Genomic DNA, 24,089 nt, shown 5'->3' with positions numbered 1-24,089 from the left:
TGGTTATAGCAGCAGTGGATACCCTGTTGAAAACTAAAAGACCCATTGGGAACAGTTCCTCCCGGAGAAAATCTCTCCATGTTGATTTAAGTCCACATAGTCTGGGGCTCATGCTCCATTGAGCTAAGAATCAACATTGACTTGATGACACATCGTCACCAATGAAAGATATTTTTGCATGATTTGTATTCTATCCCAGCATTGTTAAATAATGCTGTCTGCAGCATTTTTGAAGGTTAGGAGAATTCCTTTTCCTTTCTTCTTGGAGGACCAGACAGATTGCTTGAGAACAAAAGATTTAGATAAACTACTGAATCTCTCAAGCAGAGTTCTTTCTTTCTTTCTTTCTTTCTTTCTTTCTTTCTTTCTTTCTTTCTTTCTTTCTTTCTTTCTTTCTCTCTCTCTCTCTCTCTCTCTCTCTCTCTCTCTCTCTCTCTCTCTCTCTCTCTCTCTCTCTCTCTCTCTCTCTCTTCCCCCCCCTTCACTTCCCATTCCTCTTGTCTTCTGTTTGGACTGAGATTCTCTGAGTAGTTTGTGTTGCCTGGTTTAATAATAATATTTTTTTTAAAAAGAGTTGAAAAGCAGGAAAAGGGGATTTTGTGAATATTTCATAGGCCATCCAACAGAAGGGAACAGAAGCATTTGCCAACAGATGCCAAGGCACAAAACATTCACGTATCCAAGCATCTCTCCCCCACCCATTCACCCAGCCAGGATCTGGAATCTAATACTGTCCCAGTAGACACTCAACAGAAGAACTTAATTATTTAGCCTTTTCTGGAGAGGTTGTTTTGAGTATGTTAACTGTGTGATTTAATCAATAGGCAAGCTGAGTAAATTATTCAAAGAGCTGTCTTTGCTATCCACTCCCTGTTATTTGACTTTCAGGAATCAAGGGAAGAAAGATGAAGCAGTTCTCCTCCTGAGAAATTCCATTCAGTATGGACCAGATTTTTCCGATGCCTATTCTAGTCTCGCTTCACTCTTGGCTGAACAGGTAACTGAAAAGATTCCGAGCCATCTTTTCCCAGTCTGAACCTTCCTGATATGCTGGACTTCCATTTTCATGATTTCCATTGTTTCGCACATTGTCTAGAACTTGGGGGGACAGGAGTCCTATGCCTCTGGAGCGCACCGCATTGGAAAAGCTCATCTAGACTATGCCTTGTTGGTATTGCATTTTTGTACTATTGAAAGTGGACTTGCAAAGAGAGATGTGTCCTGCATTGGAGAAAGAAAATAAATAACATTTCAGATGAAAATAATCATACACACACATACGCACGGAATTCTCCCTTCCCCTTTCCTTCTTAACAGGCTGTTGCTGGGTGGGAGAGGGATTGAGAGATTGGCTGGAAAATTGTCACAGAATGTTAAAAATGAATAGAGCCATGGTGGCGCAGTGGTTAGAATGTGGAATTGCAGGCTAATTCTGCTGGCTGTCAGCAGTTCGACAGTTTGATTCTCACCGGCTCAAGGTTGATCCAGCTTTCCATCCTTCCGAGGTCAGTAAGATGAGGACCCACATTGTTGGGGCAATATGCCGTCTCTGTAAACCAGTTAGAAAGGGCTGTAAAGCACTGTAAAGGGGTATATAAGTCTAAGTGCTATTTCTATTGCTGTCATGTGACTGCAGCAACAGCCCAGCCGCATAGCAGCAGCCAGTAGTACTGAAGCAAGCCACAACTTATTAAAATTTTATTCCTATGGGAGTCAAGGATCCTGGATTTTGGACACATTTTGTATGTATTAGAGGTACCTTGATTTAGAAATTCTTGCCCTTCGAGGTACTGTTTTATCCAGTTAAATGTCTTTCTTAATATAAAATACAAACAGAAATAAAGACAATGGGAAAATGGGAAAAGAAAGGGAATAGGGGAAATAAGTGAGGAAGGGAGAAAAAGAAAAAAGAAATAAAAAAACTGTGACATCTGACTTTTTTTGATCCAGTAAGTACATAGTAAAGTTATAGTATCAACTTTTTAGTGATGCCAAATAATAACCACCAGTCATTTCTATAACAATAAGCTACTTAATTGTCAAAATATAATCAAATTTTCATTTTTTTATTTCATTCAGAAAGTCCAGAAGCTATTTAACCACAAAGCTATTCACATTCTTGTCCCTAATTACGGTAATCAGCTTCACCATGTCTGCCAATTCCACCATTTTTTCAGGTCATTCCTCCATTGAGGGCCTAGGATTTGTCCTTAAAGAGTTACAAATCATAGTATCCAGGGGTGGGTTCTACTTACCTTTACCACCGGTTCGCAATGGGATCATTGTGTGCACTTGCTTAGCTCGCACGCGGGCCTTGCTTCTATGCATGCGCAGATCACTGATGATGACATCCAGGGCAGTGGACAGGGTCTCCCGCTGGTTTTACTACCGGTTCTTGTGAACCGGTCCGAACCGGGAGCAACCCACCACTGATAGTATTTTTGTTACTGCTCTGAAATAAGCAACTGAATAATTATAGATTTTAGATTTATCCTTAAAGAGAAAGGGAGGGATTTTTTAAAATGTTTTACAGACATCCTTATATAGTATGTTTTCCTAAACCATCTAAGAATCTACAGAATACAGAACAACAGAGTTGGAAGGGACTTTGGAGGTCTTCTAGTCCAACACTCTGCTCAGGCAGGAAACCTTGTACCATTTCAGACAAATCTCTTGTCCAATCTCTTCTTTAAAAACTTCCAGTGTTGGAACAATCACAACTTCTGGAGGCAAGTCATTCCACCGATTAATTGTTCTGTCAGGAAATCTCTCCTTAGTTCTAGGTTGCTTCTCCCCTTGATTAGTTTCCATCCATTGCTTCTTATCCTGCCTTTCAGGTACTTTGGAGAATAGCTTGACCCCTTCTTTTTTGTGGCAACCCCTTAGATATTGAAACACTGATGTCATGTCACCTCTAGTCCTTCTTTTCATTAAACTAGACATACCCAATTCAATCTAAAATGGAAGGTGTTGGTCTCATGCTCCTGGAATAGTAAAAGAAGCACATGATTAATGTTCTTTGCTCAAAGGGGTTGAGGAAGTCAATGTAATGACCTTGTCCTCCTCGTGGAAGGTGATTTCAAGTCAGAGCAGACTTGAAAAGGGAATAACTTTTAATAGAAATTAGTTACTTTGGTAAGCCCAAGAGTTAATCAGAGGGTTCTGGTGTTTTTGATAATTTTGCACCTTTCATCAGGCTATTTTTTTCATGCCAGAAAATTGGCTTGTCATTCTTGTAAACTTCAAAGTAACACTATAAAATTCTCCTTAAAAATGTTTACTGTCTCCTTCCTAGAGAAAAACCTGTTTCCATGGAAATGCTTAGCAGACTCAAATATTCCAAAGGTAGCAGTTGATTTAGTTGTACGTTTGATGTAGCTCATGGACTTTGTGTCAGGTTATGTACATAGTAATCCTCCACTTACGACCCCAAATGGGATCAAAATTTCTGTTGTTAAGCAAGGGAGTTTTTAAGTGATCCCCAGGGGGTGTGGAGATGTTGTATTTTGTAGTGCCTGCCCATCTTCCTAGCACCTGTCTGTGGCACCAATCTTACCCACCCATAGCTCTCACCCATCGGCCTGCTTGGCTGGACACGGTTTCAGTGGTGTAAGCAGGCATTTCTGGATTTCCACCTCTTCCTACAATTGTGGTCATGTGAAGTCCTCGCTTAACAACCCACATAGCCTTTGCTTAACAATGGCAATGGAGACTGGTGGGATTGTCATTGGTAAGTGATGTGGCCACATGAGAATGTCCTTTATGACCACACCCTTTAGTGATGGAAATTCTAGTCCCAATTACTGTTGTAACCTGAGGACTATTTCTATCCTACTGAAAGCAGCTCTCCAGACACCTGTTCAGAAGCCTTTCTCTTCACCTGTAGCTGTAGGCACTAACAATTGAAGGCACCGTCTTCAAAAAGCATGGTCTGTTGTTGATAGACAACATTTCAAATATCACCAATATAATGACTGTAAAGCTGTGATGGCGAACCTACACACAGAGCCATGTCGGCTGGCACGAGCAGCGTCGCCTGTTCCTCTTCCGGATTTCTGGTACGTATGCGCATGTGACAATCAGCTGTCCTTCACGCGTGCAGCAGTACCGGAAACCGGTAGAGCTGGTCTTCTAGTTTCCGTTGTGTGCATGCATGCCGGCCAGGTGATCATCACACGCACATGCACGCCAGTAACCAGAAGACAAGATGGAAACCGGAAGTTCATTTCCCGGCATGCACATGCCCACTAGGCAACTTCTCTTCTGGGTCGTGTCCCCGACAAGCGTGTGCGCGCACTGCTTTTTCGGCACTTGATGCCGAAAAGGTTCACCATCGCTGCTATAAAGCAATGCAGGGGTGGGTGAATCAAGAAATGCTCTTTGCTCTTTCAAAAGCATCATAAAACAGAGAGTGGGTCCACAAACAGCAAAAAGCCTGAACGGAAGTGTGTTGCTTTATGAACTGTAGTGTTCGGAAACTTGACATGTAGTTGATAAGAGTATTGGAACCTGATTATAAGGAATGAGGCAGGAACCAACATTACTTCTGTTATGCTAGAAAGAATGTTATGCCAGAAACATGAGGGCTTTGATTTCTTTCTATATGGGGCTTCATTCTTGTTTTCAACAAAAAGAACTAATTTTTGCTAAGTTGTTCCATGAGCCTTTTGCCAAATAAAACAATCCTTGAATATGGGGTAAAGTATTCGGAGAGGTAAGTTTTACAACTGTGCCTGATGAGAAGCCTGATATTAACCTCCTCCTTTTTTCTGGGGAGCAACTCAGAGTTAAATGTACTTAGTTGGGATAAATGAATCCCACCGATCTTGTCTTTATTCCTGGTGGCTTCTGAGGCATATCCATTTTGGCAAGAGAACAGACGTAGTTTGCCATTACCTTCCCCCAGGAGGTATTTTCCCCTCCAACTTCTCATTCTAGTCTACTGCTCTGGTATTCCCTGGAGGTCTTCCATCCAAGTCTTAGCTACGACCAACCCTGCTTAGTTTCCAAGTTAAATCTGCCACCTGGGGAGACTTCATGAGTTTTAATGAAGAGTGACTTGACATCATTCTGTTCCTTCAAAGCTTCAGAATGGATTGCGGGAGACGGAACAATCCCAGTCCCCAAAATGAATTGCATTGGAAATTCAGTGCAACTTCCAAACTTATTGTTTCCCGGTCCCTGTTCATTGTCAGTTTAACAGATTAACAGAGTTGGAAGGAACCTTATAGGTCATCTAGTCCAACCCCCCGTCAAGCAGGAGACCCTACACCATTTCTGACAAATGGTAGTCCAGTCTTTCCTTGAAAGTCTCAAGTGACGAAGCTCCCACAACTTCCGAAGGCAACTTCTGTTCCATTGGCTGATTGTTCTCACCGTCAGAAAGTTCCTCCTCATTTCTAGGTTGAATCTCTCCTTGGTCAGTTTCCATCCATTATTCCTTGTCTGGCCTTCGGGTGCTTTGTCAAAGTCAACTTTGACAGTTGACTGTCACGATCCTCTCTTTTGCCTCCATCCACTTCTGGTAGGACTTTGCTGCCAAAAGCTACTCAGACTTTTTTTATCATTCTGACCATGTCATCCTTTTCTTATATACCAGTGTTTTTCAACCTAGGCAACTTCAAGATGTGTGGACTTCAACTCCCAGAATTCCATGCTGGCTGGGGAATTCTAGGAGTTGAAGCCTTTACAAGCTTTTCTTCTTACTTCCAGAGCATGCATACACTCTTTCCTCCATGTTCTCTCTGCTTTGCCTTACCCCTCTGTACTGAAAATCCATCACAATGCTTTTTCTGACCTTCCTCCTAAGGTCTTCTTATTCCATGAGGTAATCCCTCATTGTTCCTCCCAGAATGATGCCTCCATATAACCTGCCTCTCTTGCTTCCTTTTTTGTCTTTTCTCAATCCCTGCTGTGTGTAGGAAGCCTTTGGCTCACCCTTTAATGCTTGTGCTTTATGATATAAATGTGTAATTGAAATTCTCTCTTCCCTGTGCAGTTGTGGGGGAAAAAAACTCCTTACTCTCATATATCAGTAGTTCTGTAACATTTATAATGTCTGCATGTGTGTCACATAGAAATTAATAGGAGAGAAAGGGCCAGAATTCTATTCCAAGCAACTAGTTATAGTCTTGAAATTGTAATAATATTAGACTAATGATGCCTGGGGCATCAGGTTCAGGAAGAGAGATCTAGATTACTGGAAGCATTTGTTTATCTTAGACTACCGTTCTCTGTTGTCAGCCTTTCTTTTCTACCATCAGAATTTTGTTTCCATGGCAGACGTCCAGCAGATAAAATCCCCTGCTTCCAGGGCAATATCTAAGTTGGGTTGGTTGATTTCCCACTTGACGTTTAAAAGATTCTTTTAAGTAACGTAAATCCGTAGCAAATCGGCATGCATCATATTTGCTCCTAACAATGGATGCCTTGAAGCCCCATCAAGGCCCTTAGTGAACAGTAGAGAATACAATGGGGAAATGAGTTTATTTTCTGCTAAATGGGTGTTTTGTAAGCAGCCACACACTTTATGATGGCCATTTTGTATACAGACATCTCCTGCGACAGTTGTTTTGTGTGTGTATCCTTAATCTAAAGTCTACAATCAGTGCCCCTCTTATGTTTTCTTATCTAACCCAGAGGTCTAATTCCTGTTTACCAAGCCTTGTGAAGGATTTCTTTCTTCAAAGGCCGCCCTGGATGTTATTAGCCCTACTTGAATTTGAATGCACACGTTCCTATTCGTGTCTACAGTTAATTTTTTGCAAGCCCAAAACATAAATTTAGCTTTGTTTTGTCAAATTTGGGACATTGTTTGTTTTGGAAAAGCAACTTTGAATTAAACCAGTTCAGAATATGTAGCTGGGTCATTGTCTTGGAGATGAACTCTTACAGAATTCTAAAAAGGCCCGGGCTTCTTAACAAAAGTGAGCAGGTAGCTGTAATTCTATATAAATTTACCTGCAGTTAAGTCCCACAGAACTAAATCGGTTTCACTATAGATAGAGATGGGATTGCCTGGTGAAAGGTTCAGATTACTGCAATTGACTCCACATGGGGTTTTGAAGGTTACTTAGAAGCTAGACACGTCCAGAATGCAGTGGTCTGTTTATTGGCTGTATACCCTGACACATTACTATAGTACACTATAGTGATGGCGCAGTGGTTAAAGGCATTCAGCTTGTCATCTGAAAAACTGACAAACCTGGGTTCGAGACCCAAGCGCCATGCAGTGGAGTGAGCTCCTGTTACTTGCTCCAGCTCCTGCCAACTGCTCCTAGCAGTTTGAAAGCATGAAAATCTGAGTAGATAAATAGGTACCCCTGTGCTGGGAAGGTAACAGTGTTCTGTGCACCTTGGCCAGTGGTGGGTTGCCCCCGGTTCGGTCCGGTTCTTGCGAAAGTAAAACCGGCAGGAGCCTCCGCCCACCCACCCGAATGTCATCATCGACTATCTGTGCATGCGCAGAAGCTTATGCGCAGAAGCTTCTGTGCGAGCGAAGCGTGAGCGCGCATGTGATCCCGTTGCAAACTGGTAGTAAAGGTAAGTAGAACCCATCCCTGACCTTGGCATATAGTCATGTTGGCCACACGACCACGGAAGTGTCTTCATACAACGCTGGCTCCCCCAACTAAGAAATAGGGATGAGCACTGCCTCCCTAAAGTCGGACATGACTGGACAGGTGGAAACCTTTACCTTTATGGCATATTATTATAGCACGTTGCTTTGGCTCCTTATCAGCTTCTAGGTACAATTCAAATACAGTATGTTTTCAATAATTTCCCATAATCAATTGTATTTGAACTGATAGTCCTCGATGAACAACTGTAATGAAGGCTGCCTATTACAGTCATAAGTTGTGACCATTGTAAAATGGGTCACACAGGTGACTGATCGGATTTTACAACCTTTTTCTGTTGGTCATTAGGTGAATCCATTGTTTGCTATGGGACATTTTTGTCAAAACCCAGAAATAAATAATGGGTTTTGGCAAAAATGTTGTAAATCACAGTCATGTGACCAATTGACTCTTTGCCATATAGGTTTATGGCAGGAGTCTGTCTAGTTAAGCAGTCTGAGAATTATAGCCAAACATTGGTTTTTGAAAGTCAGTGGAATAATATGAAAGTTGGAGTAGAATGAAAGAAAGACAGATTCAAGTCGGTCCTTGACTATGGATGCTTACAGACTGAAGTTGGACCAGGGTCTATGTCTTGACTACACTGACCTTACAGGATGCTGGTTATGAGAATTTAATTAAAGGAGAGAGTAGTATATGTGCTACCTTGAGGATCTAGAGCAGGGGTGTCAAACTTGATTTCATTGAGGGCTGCATCAGAGTTGTGTTTGACCTTGGGGGACCGGGGTGGGCGTGGCCAGGGTGGGTATGACCAGCTTGACATTACTTGTGTTGGGGCGTCTGTAGTGGCCCGAGCGCTCTGCCAGCGAAAATGGGCTCCCAAGCTCCGTTTTCGGTTGCAACGGCCTCCTACAACCCTCTGCCAGCAAAAACGGTTTCGTTTTCACTGCCAGAGGAACCGCTGGCCAGTCCTTTGCTGTTTCCAGGTCAGCCTCGTGGGCCAGATCTAAGCACCCAGTGGGCTGGATCCGGTCCCCGGGCCTTGAGGTTGACACCCCTGTTCTAGAGGAAAGGCAAGGTATGGATATGATAAATTAATAAATAAACTATTGTAAACTATACATATGTGGAAGATTCCAGTTTAGGAAAGATGGACTTAATGGTTTAATTCTGCTTTGCTTCAAATATAGAATGTATCACTTAATTTTTGGTTATTCTCAGGACCTTCTTAACCTGGGCACGATACATAGACAGCAGTTTGCACAATTTCTAGGCCTCCCATATTAAAGGGTTCGGAGTTCACCATTTAAAATTTCCCAAAGTGTATCTCAGGTACATGTTTTTAGATATACATATAGGCATATATTTTAATTTGAGGGTAAAGGTTCGTTCTCCGAGCTTGTGGGTTGGTTGCCACCAACATTCCCTAAACTCCACTGAAAATGTTACCTAGCATGGTACGAAACACTTGGAAAGCAACCCACAAGCTCAGAGAACGAACCTTCACCCATATCCTACACCCAAGCTACAGATGTTCGCCCTTATATTCTAATTAATTCACTTTAACTATGTATTCATGTAGTTATCTGTTTATCAGACCAGAGGTGGTATTCAGCCGGTTCAGACTGGTTGTAATGCCGTCCTATTTAGCCATGTTTTGGAGGCCAGGGGCATGTGCGGAAGGCACCCATGCGAGCAAAGTGCATGCGCAGAAGGCTGGGCGCATGCGCGGAAGGTGCAAGTGAAGCAAACGTGCCCACACACAGCGATTGTCAGCTCCAGCGCACTGTCAGCACGGAGCTGCCATTTGTGGGGGGAGGAGCGCACAAACCTCATTTCAGCCCAGCATCTGCTTCGTCCTGCGTCGAGCCTCCCAGGGAATGATAGGATCGACGGGAGGGAAGAGCTGGGGGAATGACATCCTCATGGCCAGCCGGCAATAACAAGTGGATTAACTGTTTAGATGCTGGTTGTAAATACTCAAGAATTAAACATTAGCCAACTTCTAGGTCACATGGGAGGGAGCAGCATGCATGATTGGGTGGGTGGTGATAACTAATGGATAAATGGTGGCGGGAAGCACAGGGCAGTAGCCCTAACAAGATTTTCATCTGCGATTGTCAGCGAGTACCAAGAAGTGATTAAACTAAGGTAGCAGCCATCCAGGTTTGTCTCCTTTTATTTCCTTCTGTTTGGAACCTGACAGCAAACCAGTGGCAAGAATACATGAAGCTCACCGCTGTATCAGATGTATGCCTTAGGTATCTTCCAGGAAGCTTACTACCTGCTTGTTTCTGCTGTTATATTACATGTTTCAACGTCAGGCTCTCAGGCCTGGAGTAAAGCCATGGCAGCTAATGCCAGCCAGGGTTTGTGGTTGATGACCATATGGTCCTTTAAATGGTGGCTGGCCACTGAATAACAGCATTTTCTCCCTTTTTTGCTTTTAGGAACAGTTAAAAGAAGCCGAGGAAGTATATCAGGCTGGCATCGAGAATTGTCCCGAAAGCTCTGATCTGCATAATAACTATGGGGTTTTTTTAGTCGACACTGGTAAGTAAAAACAAGGCAAAACCTGGAGGATTAAGAACTACTCTGGACAAATTAAAATGATTGCCATCAGAGTTCCTAGCACAGAAATTTATCTCAAGTCTGCTCTGGGAAGATTCCCCCCCCCCCCATGTTCCAAAAGCTCCAGTCAATATGTTGAATGGCGTGTTGCATAATTTGTATTATTTACTATTTATTATTATTTATTATGTGCATTGTAAAGCTGTTCTTCCTCTCCTAGAATCAGTTTTGTAGTTCTCAACACCCTCAAGCGTGGCTTTAGCCCGTGTATCAGCTACTCCAAGATGAAGAGCGTCCTCCCTGGGTAGCTGCAGCAAAACAAGGGTTATTGTTGTTGTTGTTAGTTGCGAAGTCGTGCCCGACCCATCATGACCCCACAGACAAGGCCTTCCTGTCCTCTACCATCCTCTGGAGTCCATTTAAGCTCACACCGACTGCTTCAGTGACTCCATCCAGCCACCTCGTTCTCTGTCGTCCCCTTCTTCTTTTGCCCTCCATTGTTCCCAGCATTAGGCTCGTCTCCAGTGAGTCCTTCCTTCTCATTAGGTAGTCAAAGTATTTGAGTTTCATCTTCAGCAAAACCTGAGGTCCAAATGCATCAAGAGTTCAGACAGAATGGAGAAGATGGATTGATTATATTCAAAATAAGTATCAGACAAGAAAATATCAAATAGCTTATGAATGAATGTTAAACTTTATTTTAGAAGTATTATGTTATCCATAGTGGAGTTAAGGTTTCAGGGGGGATTAGGTAGTTTAAGAACAGTTAGGCTAATTTAGCTTATGATTGTTAATTGAAATACCCTGTATTTTGCTCTGGGAAGTCTGGGGGGGGTGGATGGGGGGGGAATATTGGGGGGGGGGATTTTCTTTGTAAAACTTTTCAATTAAAAAAAAAAAAAAAGAAGTCACTGAAGAAACACCGAGATGACACACGGAAGGACTGATGTTTATTTGTCTTAAAAAAATAATAAAAAACTTTTTATAAAAAAGAAAGAGTTCAGATGCAAAGTACACAAACCAAAGACATCCCAGACCGGATGTCTTTGAGGGTACAAGGACTTCAATTCCCAGAATTTTTGGCAGTGGCCATGATGAGTTGGGAAATCCTAAGGAAAAGTCTGTACATCTGGAGGGCATCCAAGTTGTGAGAAGGCTGTTAAGAGCATTTAAGGGCCCAAAACTTACAGAAGGCAACCCTTAGCTCAGTTGAAAAGACAGTCAGGTAGATAGGAGGATCCCAAGTTAGATGTTGCTGTTATTACAAGTTCTTCCATTCAAATATTGCTAAAGGTGGAGGCAGAGATTATTTATTTGCGGAATTATCTTAGATGTGTCTACGCAAGTAAGTTCCAGTTCAATGGGCATACTTGACATAGGATCTTAATTGGAGCCTGCCCATCATCATTGCAAGTTGTGATGGTCAAAAATCGGGTCGCTCATGTGACTGACCTGATTTTATAACCTTTCTTTCTTTCTTTCTTTCTTTCTTTCTTTTTTTTTTTGCAGTGGTTGTTAAAGCAAATGCGGGCATTAAATGAAACAATGGTTTGCTATTTTTGCCAAACTTTACCAAAAGTAAATGCCTGTTTTCAGCAAAAAATGTTATAAAACATGATTATGTGACTGTGGGATGAAGGTGGGGCCATTGGAACTTCAGAACCGGGGTTGTAACTTCCCCCCCTGCCCAGGGAGGTTTGTTATAACTGAATGGTTGCTAAGCGACTGGTCATAAGTCAAGAACTACCAGTATTTCCAGGAAAATCTGCACAGGTTTCCAGTCTTACTTGTCCAGCTAAGTGGCAACATTTTAAGGGATCTTGGAGTCTTAGTGGATAACCAATTACCGTGTTTCCCCGAAAATAAGACCCTGTCTTATATTTTTTGAACATTGAAATAAGTGCTTGGCCTTATTGTCATGCTCTCAAAAGCCCGATTGGGTTTATTATCAGGGGATGTCTTATTTTGGGGGAAACAGGGTAAATATGAGCCAACAGTATGCGGCGGCAGCCAAAAAAGCCAATGTAATCCTAAATTGCATTAACAGAGGGATACAGTCAAGATTAAGTGAGTACTAATGCCACTCTATAAAGCCATAGTAAGACCACACCTAGAATACTGCATCCAGTTTTGGTCACCACACTATAAAAAAGAGAGTCTAGAAAAAGTGCAGAGAAGAGCAACCAAGATGATTAGGGGACTGGAGGCTAAAACATACAATGGTGAACGGTTACAGGAACTGGGCCTGGCTAGTCTAGTGAAGAGAAGGACCAGGAGAGATATGATAGCAGTGTTCCCATATTTGAGGGGCTGCCACAGAAAGGAAGGGGTCAAGCTATTTCCCAAAACACCGAAGGCCAGACAAGGAATAATGGATGGAAACTGATCAAGGAGAAATTCAATCTAAAAAAGAAGGAGAAATGTTCTGACAGAGAGAACAATCAGCCGATGGAACAGAAGTTGCCTTCAGAAGTTGTTGGAGCTTCATCGCTGGAAGCTTTTAAGAAGAGATGGACTGCCTATTTGTCAGAAATGGTGTAGGGTCTCCTGCTTGGGCAGGGGGTTGGACTAGATGACCTACAAGGTCCTTCCAACTCTGTTAATCTGTAGTAATAATAATATAGTTTATTTCAGATGATCTTTGAATGGATTTGAGCAGGAGGCAAGATCAGTATGAAGGTGGCTAGACTTTAGTCCATCAGCCAGGGAGGGATTACTTATCCTGCTTCATATTGATACATGGTGACTTTGGAAAGATGTTTGGACATTTTAAACCATGTAAACTAGCAACCAGCAAATCCTCTTTCTCCTCCTTGCTATGAATCTTAAATTTAAATTGTAGTTATTTTTAACTTGGCTTTTATTTGCATTTCACATGCAGATTGCTCTACTCTGCTGTTATAGGATATATGTGAATGCGTGACACCCAGTGGGTTGCTGTATAAAATTTATCTTTAAAAGCTGTTTGCTTTCCAGTGCTAGCAATCTGTCACTTTTCTCAAGGATGAAATTAATTGTCAACCCATTGATTGTTGTTTTTGCTTAACATAAGACACCGACAAATTATCCTACTTAATCAGTTCACACAGCTTGTACTTCTCTCTACTTTCTTATGATGGATTGTTCTGCCATATATCTGTGGAAAATGTAATAGACCAGCTCCATCTTGTGGGAAAAGAAATATCACATTTGCTATTTGGTGTGGTATTGGTTTTAGATCATGCATGTCTCTCCTCCCTTATTTAATGTTAACGGGGTTACTTTATTGGGCTGCCAAAATTCTAGATGACTTACTACTGCCATCTAGTGGTCATCTGGATATTTTACAGTCTCTCTCTATATATATCAGGGATCAGCAACCTGCGGCTCTGGAGCCGCATGTGGCTCTTTCATTCCTTTGCTGCAGTTTCCTGTTGCTGGTCATTTCCACAATTGATAGAACTTTTGGTTAGGACAGGTAGAGGAAAAAGGACGCTGTGCTAGGAGGAGACTCTATGGTGCGGGAACTGCACTTCCAGTCAGCAGAGGAAAAAGGATGCCACGCTAGGAGGAGACTCTATGGTGGGGGAACCAGACTTCTGGTTGGCTCCAGAATCGAATGGGGGGCTTCTGGTTAGGACCTTTGTGGCTGTTTGAGTGTTTAAGGTTGCCGAGCCCTGCTCTCTCTATATATTAGCATTAATATTAATGCTTTTAATTTTATGCCTGTAAACTGCTGGAAGCATCTTTTGAGACATATGGCATGTATTTTTGAAATTCTAATTAGAACTAATCTTACTTCTGCCATATTTGAGAAAATAATTCCTTTCTCTCTAGGTCTTCAGTAATAGATTAGGGAATTCATTTGTTACTACAGCCGGTGTAAAAGAGCTAGTAATGTGCTTTAACATTACAAGTAGTCCTCAACTTAGGACCACAATTGAGCCCAAAATTTATGTTCCTAAGTGGAAAATTTGTTAAGTGAATTTGTCCCATTTTACGACTTTCCTTCCCACATTTGTTAACTGAATCACTGCAGTTGTTAAATTATAACACGGTTGTTAAATGAATCTGGATTCTCCGTTGACTTTGCTTGACAGAAGGTCGCAAAATGAATCCTGAACACCGCAACTGTCATAAATGTGAGTCAGTTGTCAAGCATCTGAATGTAAACCACGTGATGATGGGGATGCTGCAGTGGTCATAAGTGTGAAAAATGGCCATAAGTCACTATTTTCAGTGCCTTTGTATTTCGAACGGCCACTAAATGAGCTGTTGTAAGTCGAGGACTATCTGTAATTGTATAGCTTGCACATTGCAAAGTAACCAACTGTTGGATGATCTTGGGAGTGTTTGTCTGTTTATATTTTTTATACTTGCAGATATGCCTCCCTTTGAATGAACTTGAGCTCCTCTTGAATGTTCTCTATGGCAGGGATCCCCAACCTTTCCAGCTCTGTGGAACAACAGAGGCGGAGGTGACGGGGTGGTGGAGAGGAGATGGTTTCGCCCAGTAACCAGGCTGTAGACTGGGAGATGGGGAACCCTGCTATATGGGATTGTCTATCCTGATTCCATATGCATTTACTTTTTTTCAGCTATTTATTTATTAAACTTGCATATGTCCTGATTCCAAATATCTCTCAAGCAGCTCATAAGATACTTTCAGAGATACTGACTTTGAATGGCCCTGGTTGACGTTGGGTCAGTCACTCTGTCTCAGCCCAAATCTCCTCACAGGGTTGTTGTGGTAGAGAAAATATGAAGAGGAAGGTGTGTTGCAGATGTATCTTGCAAGTGAAACTAGTAGTACTTCCATTTCAAAACACTTTAGAAATCATGATTCTGAGAGGGGACGGGGAGAGATGCCATCCGTCTGGTAAACTTGCAAGATTTGTTTTTCTTGCCATGTTTACACGTATACATCCAAACTAGACTGTGCTGTTTCTCCATGTCACAATATACTGTATTTTTTTGAGTATAAGACACAAAAGAGGGTGAAAATTTGGGTGTATTTTATACACCAAATGTAGCCAAAAACATGAGGCACGGAGGCGGCAATGGTCTGTGGCAATCCCTGCAGCCTGGAACAGCTGATTGGGGGTATTCTGGGAGGCCAATCAGCTGCTCCTGCTGAATCAGGCTGCAATAATGGGCTGAAACTGACCTGGCTGTTTGCTATTTGCTGCAAGGACTCAGAGTTTGTAGCAGAAATCACACACAGAAAGCACACACAGGTAACTGATTCAGCAGGATTCAATAACTTCTCTTTATATACATAATAACACATACAATAACAACAGCAGATTCTTCCAACATGGTAGAGAGTTACAAGCAAAACACAGGCAGAGGAGAGAACAGCAGAGATGAGTTTCCAGTTTCAATTCAGCGGATAGGCTAAACCAGACTTGTTTGCTAAGCCACACCCAGTCTCTAAACTGTTTCAGTTTCCAAATGGCCCTCATTGGCTGACTTAGTTGCTATGCCTATTCATTGGTTGACCTTGTTACCATGTCTCCATTCCAGTTCATGAATATTCTGACACTCCTCCCTTCATGACTGGAATAGACATAAATCCAATTAACTTAATATTCTTCCCATGGTGCACTCCACCCCATGGCTTGGTCATTATGTCAGCCAGATTGTCTCCTGACACACAGTGAAGCAAGCTGATTAATTTACATTTTATGGCTTCCCTGACATTACAGTATTTAATGTCCACATGCTTGCTTCTATTCTTAATAACAGAATACAAACAAAGAAATAAAACTTTGCGAGCCCTTTTAAGAGCAACCCTAACCCAGCCTTCTTTTTTTCCAGGATCTCCAGAGACTGCCGTCTCCCACTATCAGAAAGCCATTGAACTCAGTCCCGGTCATCATGTGGCCATGGTGAATCTGGGCAGACTCTACCGCTCCTTGGGGCAGAACAAGGATGCTGAAGTTTGGTACAAGCGGTAAGCATCTGGGTATCCGGTGTTCTTAGCAAGGTGACAAGGTGCCTGACTAGGTGGCTCAGCGGCTAAGACACTGAGCTTGTCGATCAGAAAGGTCAGCGGTTCAAATCCCTAGTACAGGTCTCCTGTGTGAGCAGGGGGTTGGACTAGATGACCTCCAAGGTCCCTTCCAACTCTGTTACTGTTACAAGAAATCCTTGGCTTTTAAAAAAGAGAAATAGTGCTAATACTGTGTTTTTTTGAAAGGGTTACGGCATCATTTTATGCCTCTATGGCTCTTGATGTTTACTGCAAAGGAAGAATTTGAATTTTATCTGAATTCCAAGTTATTTTTTTAGTAAGGGCTGGGCCTAATGGGAGACCACAGGGTAGAAGAAAAGGTGAGGAACAGTTTGAGACCTTTAAAGAGGTACATAATTTATTATTTTATTTTATTATTTAGGGCGCTTAAAGTAGCACGGAAAGTTGAAATCCTGTCCCCGCTCGGAGCGCTGTATTATAACACAGGCCGATATGAAGATGCTTTAAAGATTTATAGGGAAGCTGCTTCATTGCAGCCATCCAACAAAGAGACTCGACTGGCTCTGGTGAGTGCACGCTGTTCTTCTTCAGACTCTGCCGAAAGTGGCATCTTTGCACATTTCTTTTTTGCTTGCAGGTGTGAGAGCTTGAAGTTGGGCTGTATGAGAATAGTGAGTATGAGATCACGCTGAAGCTGCTTTAACCTCAAATGGAATAGCCACGTAGGCAGAGAGGAGAAAATCAGGAATCTTGACAAAAAAATCTTCAGAAGATAGAACCAAGTCATGGAGGATCAACAGAGAAATATCAGCAGAGGACAAGCAAAGGAGACTGACCAGACGAAAAGTTGCCGCAAAGAAGAAGGGGTCAACCTATTCTCCAAAGCACCTGAAGTCAAGACAAGAAGCAATGGGTGGAAACTAATCAACGAAATAAGCAACCTAGAACTAAGGAGAAATCTCCTGACAATGAGAACAATTAATCAGTGGGACGACTTGCCTCCAGAAGTTGTGAATTCTCCAACACTGGATGTTTTTAAGAAGAGATTGGACAACCATTTGTCTGAAATGGTATAGGGTTTTACTGTGGCAGTCATAAATTGCAATGTCATGTGACCACATTGCCTAATGATGACAGTATCAGGAGTCCTGGTTTTTGTCGTAAGGACACACAGGGGAAGTAGGAAGAGATGGGAATCCCAGGTAGAGATGGTGCAGGAGGGTGGCAAAGTCCTGGGAGAGAGGTGCAGGCTGCAAGTGAGTTGGAGGAGATGTGGGAGAGGTGGGGAGGCCTGTTTTAGGCCACATGTAAGGTAGGCATGGATGGTGCTGCAAGGCATGAGATGAATGGTGCTGTTGTGGCCCGCTGGCGGCCATCGGAGTTGGCAGCAGAGTCGGACAGTGAGGAGGTTGGGGAGGAATATGGGCCAGTCCTGGGGGCTGGGGAAAGCTTGGATGAAGGCTCTGCATCGGAGGCAGAAAGGGAGGTAGACAGCAGTGAGGCAGAGGAACAGCTGGTGCCTGTTCCCTGTGTGTGCATGTGCAGAGCTGCCAGAAGACAAGAACAACTCAGAAAGCAGGGTCGACTCGGGAGTAAAGCCACACCTTGGAGGTGATTGGCCCCTCTCATAGGAAATAAAAGAGGAGCGAATAGGGAGCGGGCTTTTGCAGGAAACAATTTGTTCGTTCCATGACTCTGAGAGACTCTGTGCCAAGTTTTGCCTTGTACTGCGGTTGGAAACAAGTTACGTGGCAGCTTGCCAAGTGAGATAAAATGTGTTGATAAATATTCCTCTGAAAGGCTATTTGGACAGGCCTTGCTGACTGTGAATGAAAATCATTTGCAGTCGTGTAAATAAAAGAGGTTTTGCTGGGACCAAGACTCTGCTTCCTGCTTTTTTAAGAGAGCCTAGGTCAGAACAGGTGCGGTGTGAATGTTGCAGTGGGGCGCAAGGGCAGGAAGGCCGGGAGAGTGGACAGCAGAGCAGGCCTTGAGCATAGAAGGCTGGTTGGACTTGCCAGAGTGACTTGCAACCTTCCCTGCTGGTTCCCCCCATTGACTTTGCTTGCGTGACGTGTCAGGGAAGGTTGCAAATGGCAATTCTCTTACCACTGGACACTGCATCTGTTGCAAGTGCAAGTCCCATAACCACAAGAGGGCTGCAATGGCCATAACGTCAAGGACCTGTCATAAGTTCCATTCCTACAGAATTGTGGCAACTTCAAACAGTCTCTGAACAAGTGATTGATAAATGTATTTCTAAGGCGTAAGACTTAACCCTGTGTTAACCTTTAGTGTTCTTAGGCTGCCTTACAGAAAGAGAGCAACTGAATATTCCCCAGGATTCTAAGAGGGAGAATTGTTTCCTTTACTTCTTTTTTTTCTCTCCTCTTTATAGGCTCAGGTTTTAACAACGATGGGACAAGCGAAGGAAGCAGAGCAAATGTTGAGCCACATTGTGACCGAAGGAGCCGAGTGCCTGGAGTGCTACCGCTTGTTATCTGCCATCTACAGCAAGCAAGAGAACTACAACAAGGTATAGTTACCCCTCTAGTCCAAAACCTGTCATCTACCCATAACCTGGAGGGCCACAGTTGGAAAAGGCCACGTCAAAATAATTATTGGTTTACAATAGGAGTTTTTAAAACAGTTAGTCCCTTTTAATAATTTAAACAATGCAGTCAACAGACGAACAGAGGTAGATGCAAGCATTTCATATTGACTCATCAGTACCTGCATTACAATAACACGGTTGAAAATCAGCCTCAAATATAAGATCCAGCAGGAGCATGAATTAAGCCTATAACGTATGCAAAAAAGCAACCAATGACAAGTCTTACGCCCACAGGAGGCGCAGATTGACATAAAAACAACCAATGACAAGCCTAACGCCCACGGGAGACATAGATTGACATAAAGCTGTTTCTGCATGCATAAGGGAGGCTTTAAATGGTTAATGGCAACAGCCTCCGCAAAACACAGGAAATTAGAGTTTCTGTGGCATAAGGTAAAGGTAAAGGTTCCCCTCGCACATATGTGTTAGTTGTTCCTGATTCTAGGGGGAGGTGCTCATCTCCCTTTCAAAGCCAAAAACTTTGAAACGCTGTCCGAAGATTTCTCCGTGGTCATGTGGCTGGCATGACTAAACGCCAAAGGCGCACAGAACGCTGTTACCTTCCCACCAAAGGTGGTCCCTATTTTTCTACTTGAATTTTTTACATGCTTTCGAACTGCTAGGTTGGCAGAAGCTGGGACAAGTAACGGGAGCTCACCCCGTTACGTGGCACTAGGGATTCGAACCACTTCATTGCCAACCTTTGGATCAACAAGCTCAGCATCTTAGCCACTGAGCCACCGTGTCCCTGTGGCATAGTAAAACTTTAAATGCAGAACTTGGATCCACCTGGTGGCCCATAGATAGCGAGTGTCTCGTAGTGACCAAAGAAGGCATTTTATCGCCATGATTTGCTGCTGTTGTTGGATAGGAATTCATCTACATTTATTGTGTATATCTGTGCAGGCACTTGAAGCCATAGATAAAGCTTTACAACTGAAACCAAAGGACCCCAAAATCATATCAGAGCTCTTTTTCACCAAAGGAAACCAGCTAAGAGAACAAAACCACCTGGACAAAGCTTTTGAGGTACTCACTTATATATGAACACATGGATTGCTTATTTCACTAAACCTAAGTGATGCTCCTCAAGTTGCTTACTTGAACCTATGCATCTGAGAATCCTAGAGCAAAAAGGCTGCTATAGGAGAAAGTGCTGAACATATAGCTAGATAGCAAGAGGATAAATTCCAGAGAAACATAATCTATTTTAGATTATGTTTACAATTTAATAGGTGACTCCGGGGAATGGTTGAGGACAGGAAGGCCTGGAAGAAAGTTGTCCATGGGGTCGCGATGGGTCGGACATGACTTCGCAACTAACAACAACAAAATATGCTTCTTTCCAGGGATTATGGATCAATTTTTGTTATGTTGCCAAAGTTCCCAGTTTCTTAATTTGGAACAGCAGTCTCTGTGATTCATAATACTCATCTTGTATCCAAGAGTTCATCTCTACTTGTATTCCTTTCACTTCCCCTCTCATAAGAATATTTTCAATAGCTGGCTCTCTCCAAGATACCAGCTCTAGTTTGTTCCCCCTTTGTTCCCCCCCTTTGAAAAAAAACTTTTACAGAGGATAGTCTTTCAAATTCTTTGCAGAATGGTACCCTTCCCAGGAACACATGCTAGTCGTCTTAAACATATTGATTGTTCTAAGGAAATGACATTGGGAAACATGTCATTAACATTCCATCTTGTCCATCTCAATTTGGGGCTCCCATTTATGGTTAGGTTACAACCCCCAATATTCTTCATCCAAGAGCCGAGATGGCGCAGTGGTTAGAATGCAGCACTGCAGGCTATTTCAGCTGACTGCTAGCTGCAGTTCAGCAGATCAAATCTCACCAGCTAAAGGTTGACTCAGCCTTCCATCCTTCCGAGGTCAGTAAAATGAGGACCCAGATTGTTAGGGCTAATATGCTGACTCTGTAAACCACTTAGAGTGAGCTGTAAAAGCACTATGAAGCAGTATATAAGTCTAAGTGCTATTGCTATTGTATCCAGTAAAATAAATGGCCAGAAGTCATTGGATTAGTAATATAGAACATCTAAGAACCCAAGTGTGGGAAAAGCTATTCCTTGTGTGCATTAAGATATAGATTCAGGTCTTCTAATGTTGAGTTTTCATTTTCATGTTAACATAGAGCTATAAAGTGTCTGTAGACTTCAATCCAGAGCAAGCACAAGCATGGATGAATATGGGAGGCATTGAACACATCAAGGTAAGAAAATGGCAGAAATTATTTGTGTGTTTGTTATTAAAATATTTTTATTTTAATAAAATAAGAGTCATCCGTGCAATTTATAACCCTTTGGTACATAATGTGTGGTCACCAGATCATGTTGGATTATCTAGGTACCCTATGTCTACTTAAAACAATATTTTTTTATTAAATATTTAATTAAATAGTAAAGATCAGAAGTTCTTTACATTGTCCAATTAAAAGCATTACAAGCTACAGTAGACTTCCCAAGTAGACTTGTTCTATTCTAGTTTAATTAGAGCTGCAACAAAATGTATCTGGAGGGTGCTTTTAAATTAAACTTCTTGTTATTTTAAGTTATTACTTAAAGAAGCACAGGAAACTGATGACTCTCCAGATAACCATTGAACTGAATGTCCTCTCAGCCTCAAATCAACATAACTTGAGGCTGGTCAATGAATGGTCAATGAATGAGGTCAACAGTCAACGGTCAACATGGTCAATGAGTATAGTGGGAGTCCACCTATACCATCACAGATGAGCTCTGTGGAAGCTTCCCTTCAAAATGTAACTGCTCAGCTTGGATGCTGCTTTAATACTAACCTTATCTTGGGTCATCTCCTTTACACCTTCCTCCTAGGCACAACACAGGGTTTCTGATTGTATCTGTAGCTGATAAACAGTTTTGTGAGTGGATTAGTTCCTAAATAAATTAGGGCTTTAACAAGAGAAGATTCATAAACGTATAGCCTTGTTCTTTTCTCTATAGGCAAGAATGGAGCACAGAGTCTTCAGACAGCTGGCTCTGAGTAAAAGTCATAGTAGCTGTGATTGGCCATAGTAGCAGCAGAGAATGAAATATGGGCCAAACTTCCCAAATACAGTAGAACCTCTGGTCACGATCATAATTTGTTCCATAACTTTGGTTGCAACCCAATTTGGTCGTGACCCGAACCTAACCAAAATTAATGGAAAATTAATGCAGTGGGCTGTTGTTTGGCGCTTATTAAAAAAAATGGCGCAGAAGAGGAAATTGGCCGTGGCCATGTTTGATCGCCACCCAAGTATGTGTTCGTGACCAGATTCAAAAATTTTGTGAATTTTTTGGTCGGAACCCGATTTGGTCATGGTCAGAAGTGTTCGTGACCAGAGGTTCTACTGTATGGGAAGAAAAAAACCCCCAACAGATGGATGCATTTGAGATTTTATCTGTTTGGTATAATAAAGATTCCTATGTAGTAGAATCCAAACTGGGTCAGTCATCGAGACCAGAAGTTTAGTTTTCTGAGCTTTCGGATTCATGCTGGAGCCCATTCATAGGGAACTTCTCTCTCACCGGAATGTGTGACTAAAGACTAAACTTCTGGTCCCTGTGACCGACCCAATTTTCCTGCAAAATTATCCTGGGAAATGTACTGTACATTTGCCTTCATCCCTATGTAGCTCTGACACTTATTCCTTTTGTCTGGTCCATGCATCGTTTCTCAATTAATTGAGAAATTAATTTATCTCACACTGCTGTAGTGAAAAGGGAGTGGGAAAAAGAACCATACACACTATCTGAGCTCTTTCAAGGAAGAAAAGAATTAAAAGTAAACAAAATAGAACTACAGGTAATCCTCAACTTACAACAGTTCACTTAGTGACTGTTCAAAGTTACTATAACTCTGAAAAAAGTGACTTATGACCGTTTTTCACATTCACTATCATTGCAGCATCACTGTGGTCATGTGATCAAAATTCAGACCAGTGGTGAAATCCACTTACCTTCGCTACTGGTTTGGGATGTGCAAAGGGTCAAAAACGGGATGTTATGATGTCCCGGCGGGTGGGCAGAGGCTCCCGCTTCAAGTGCTACCGGTTCGCGCAAACCAGATAGATCCGGCCGGATTTCACTGATGGTTCAGATGCTTGGCAACTGATTCATATTTACAACGGTTGCAGTGTCCCAGGGTCATATGATCAGCTTTTGTGACCTCCTGGCAAGCAAAGTCAACGGGGAAGGCAGATTCACTTAACAACCAGGTTACTCACTTAACACCTCCAATGATTCACTTAGCAACTGTGGCAGCAAAGGTCGTAAAATGGGGCAAAACTCACTTAACAAATGTCTCACTTGGCAACATAAATTTTGGACTCAACTATGTGGTTGTAAGTCGAGGACTACCTGTACTGCAAAAAGAAGCATCTGTGATGACATGGAGTCTGCGGAATGTTGATATCTGAATGAAAACTGTAGGACCTGCCTGTGAAGTTACAAAAATCGTGTTTTGATTTTTTTTCCTCCCCCTCCTTTTGTTCCACATTCTTATTTTTGCAGGGTAACTATATCACCGCGCGCCAATATTACGAGAAAGCTTTGCAGCTGGTTCCGAACAGCAAACTGCTGAAAGAAAATCTGGCAAAACTGGATCGCCTAGAGAGACGGCTGCAGGAAGGGCGGGGAAGAGGGTAACAGGACTGGCAAGACAAATCACCATACCTCTTGGTGAATGACTGCATGTTGTGGAGGCCCCACGTTTCCCTCAAGACAAAAGCAAACAGAACAGAGTTACGGGGTAGCGGGGACCCAAAATAGGAGGAGTCTGTGTAGGGATTGTAGAGGAGTCGCCAAAGCTTCAGGAGTCCTCCTGGAGGTGTTGTAGTACAGGTGAAATCCTAACCTTAATCCAGAGATGATGTTGAGAAATGCTTCAAAAATGGCTGAAATTAAACGCATTGCTGGGATGATTGTTGGAAAGGCAGGCAAGGACTTGTTTTAACAAAAATCTCGCAAGAAAAATGCTCTGGAAACCAGGTGCCTGATTAGCCAAGAATGTAGCTGCATCAGTCAGTGAGGAAGTGAGAGGAGAGACAGGGACAGCTGTCACGGAGGGAAATGCCACTTTCCCGAGGCACTTGCAAAATCTCGGTAATAAATCTTGAAGAAGAATTGACTGTTAACTCAATGAAAGCGATGTAGCTCATTCTCCTCTAAACACTTAGATCCTGAGAGTGTTTTCAGGGAAAAAAAAAAAAAACTTCCGTAAAACATTTGTGACAATTTACACTCACGTTATCATAGCAGCAGTAGGAATGGAGATGGGCCAATATGATTAATGAAAACTTGATCATTGGGTGAAAAGAGGCAGCTTAAAAACAAAAAGCTGAATGGATTTGGG

General features: G+C 42.4%; 1 protein-coding gene across 4 annotated transcripts in view; it reads left to right on the top strand.

Annotated features, from left to right (window-relative positions):
- The window catches only part of TMTC1 (transmembrane O-mannosyltransferase targeting cadherins 1), a 168,062-nt gene extending 144,191 nt beyond the window's left edge, over positions 1-23,871 (top strand). For all 4 annotated transcript variants that reach the window (XM_060694491.2, XM_060694493.2, XM_060694492.2 and 1 more), the window contains 8 exons: positions 889-997; positions 10,031-10,133; positions 15,951-16,086; positions 16,529-16,673; positions 18,506-18,643; positions 19,628-19,750; positions 20,869-20,946; positions 23,249-23,871. In XM_060694491.2, the coding sequence (XP_060550474.2) occupies positions 889-997; positions 10,031-10,133; positions 15,951-16,086; positions 16,529-16,673; positions 18,506-18,643; positions 19,628-19,750; positions 20,869-20,946; positions 23,249-23,383 (967 nt within the window). In that variant the 3' untranslated portion in view covers positions 23,384-23,871. The remainder of the gene's footprint in view (positions 1-888; positions 998-10,030; positions 10,134-15,950; positions 16,087-16,528; positions 16,674-18,505; positions 18,644-19,627; positions 19,751-20,868; positions 20,947-23,248) is intronic.
- Positions 23,872-24,089: the final 218 nt, after the last annotated feature.

The sequence above is a fragment of the Pantherophis guttatus genome, chromosome 7 (assembly GCF_059756535.1).
Source record: "Pantherophis guttatus breed Tessera chromosome 7, ASM5975653v1, whole genome shotgun sequence".
NCBI lineage: Eukaryota > Metazoa > Chordata > Lepidosauria > Squamata > Colubridae > Pantherophis > Pantherophis guttatus.
Note: the sequence above shows the minus strand (reverse complement) of the source record. Positions and strands in the feature narration are given on the sequence as shown.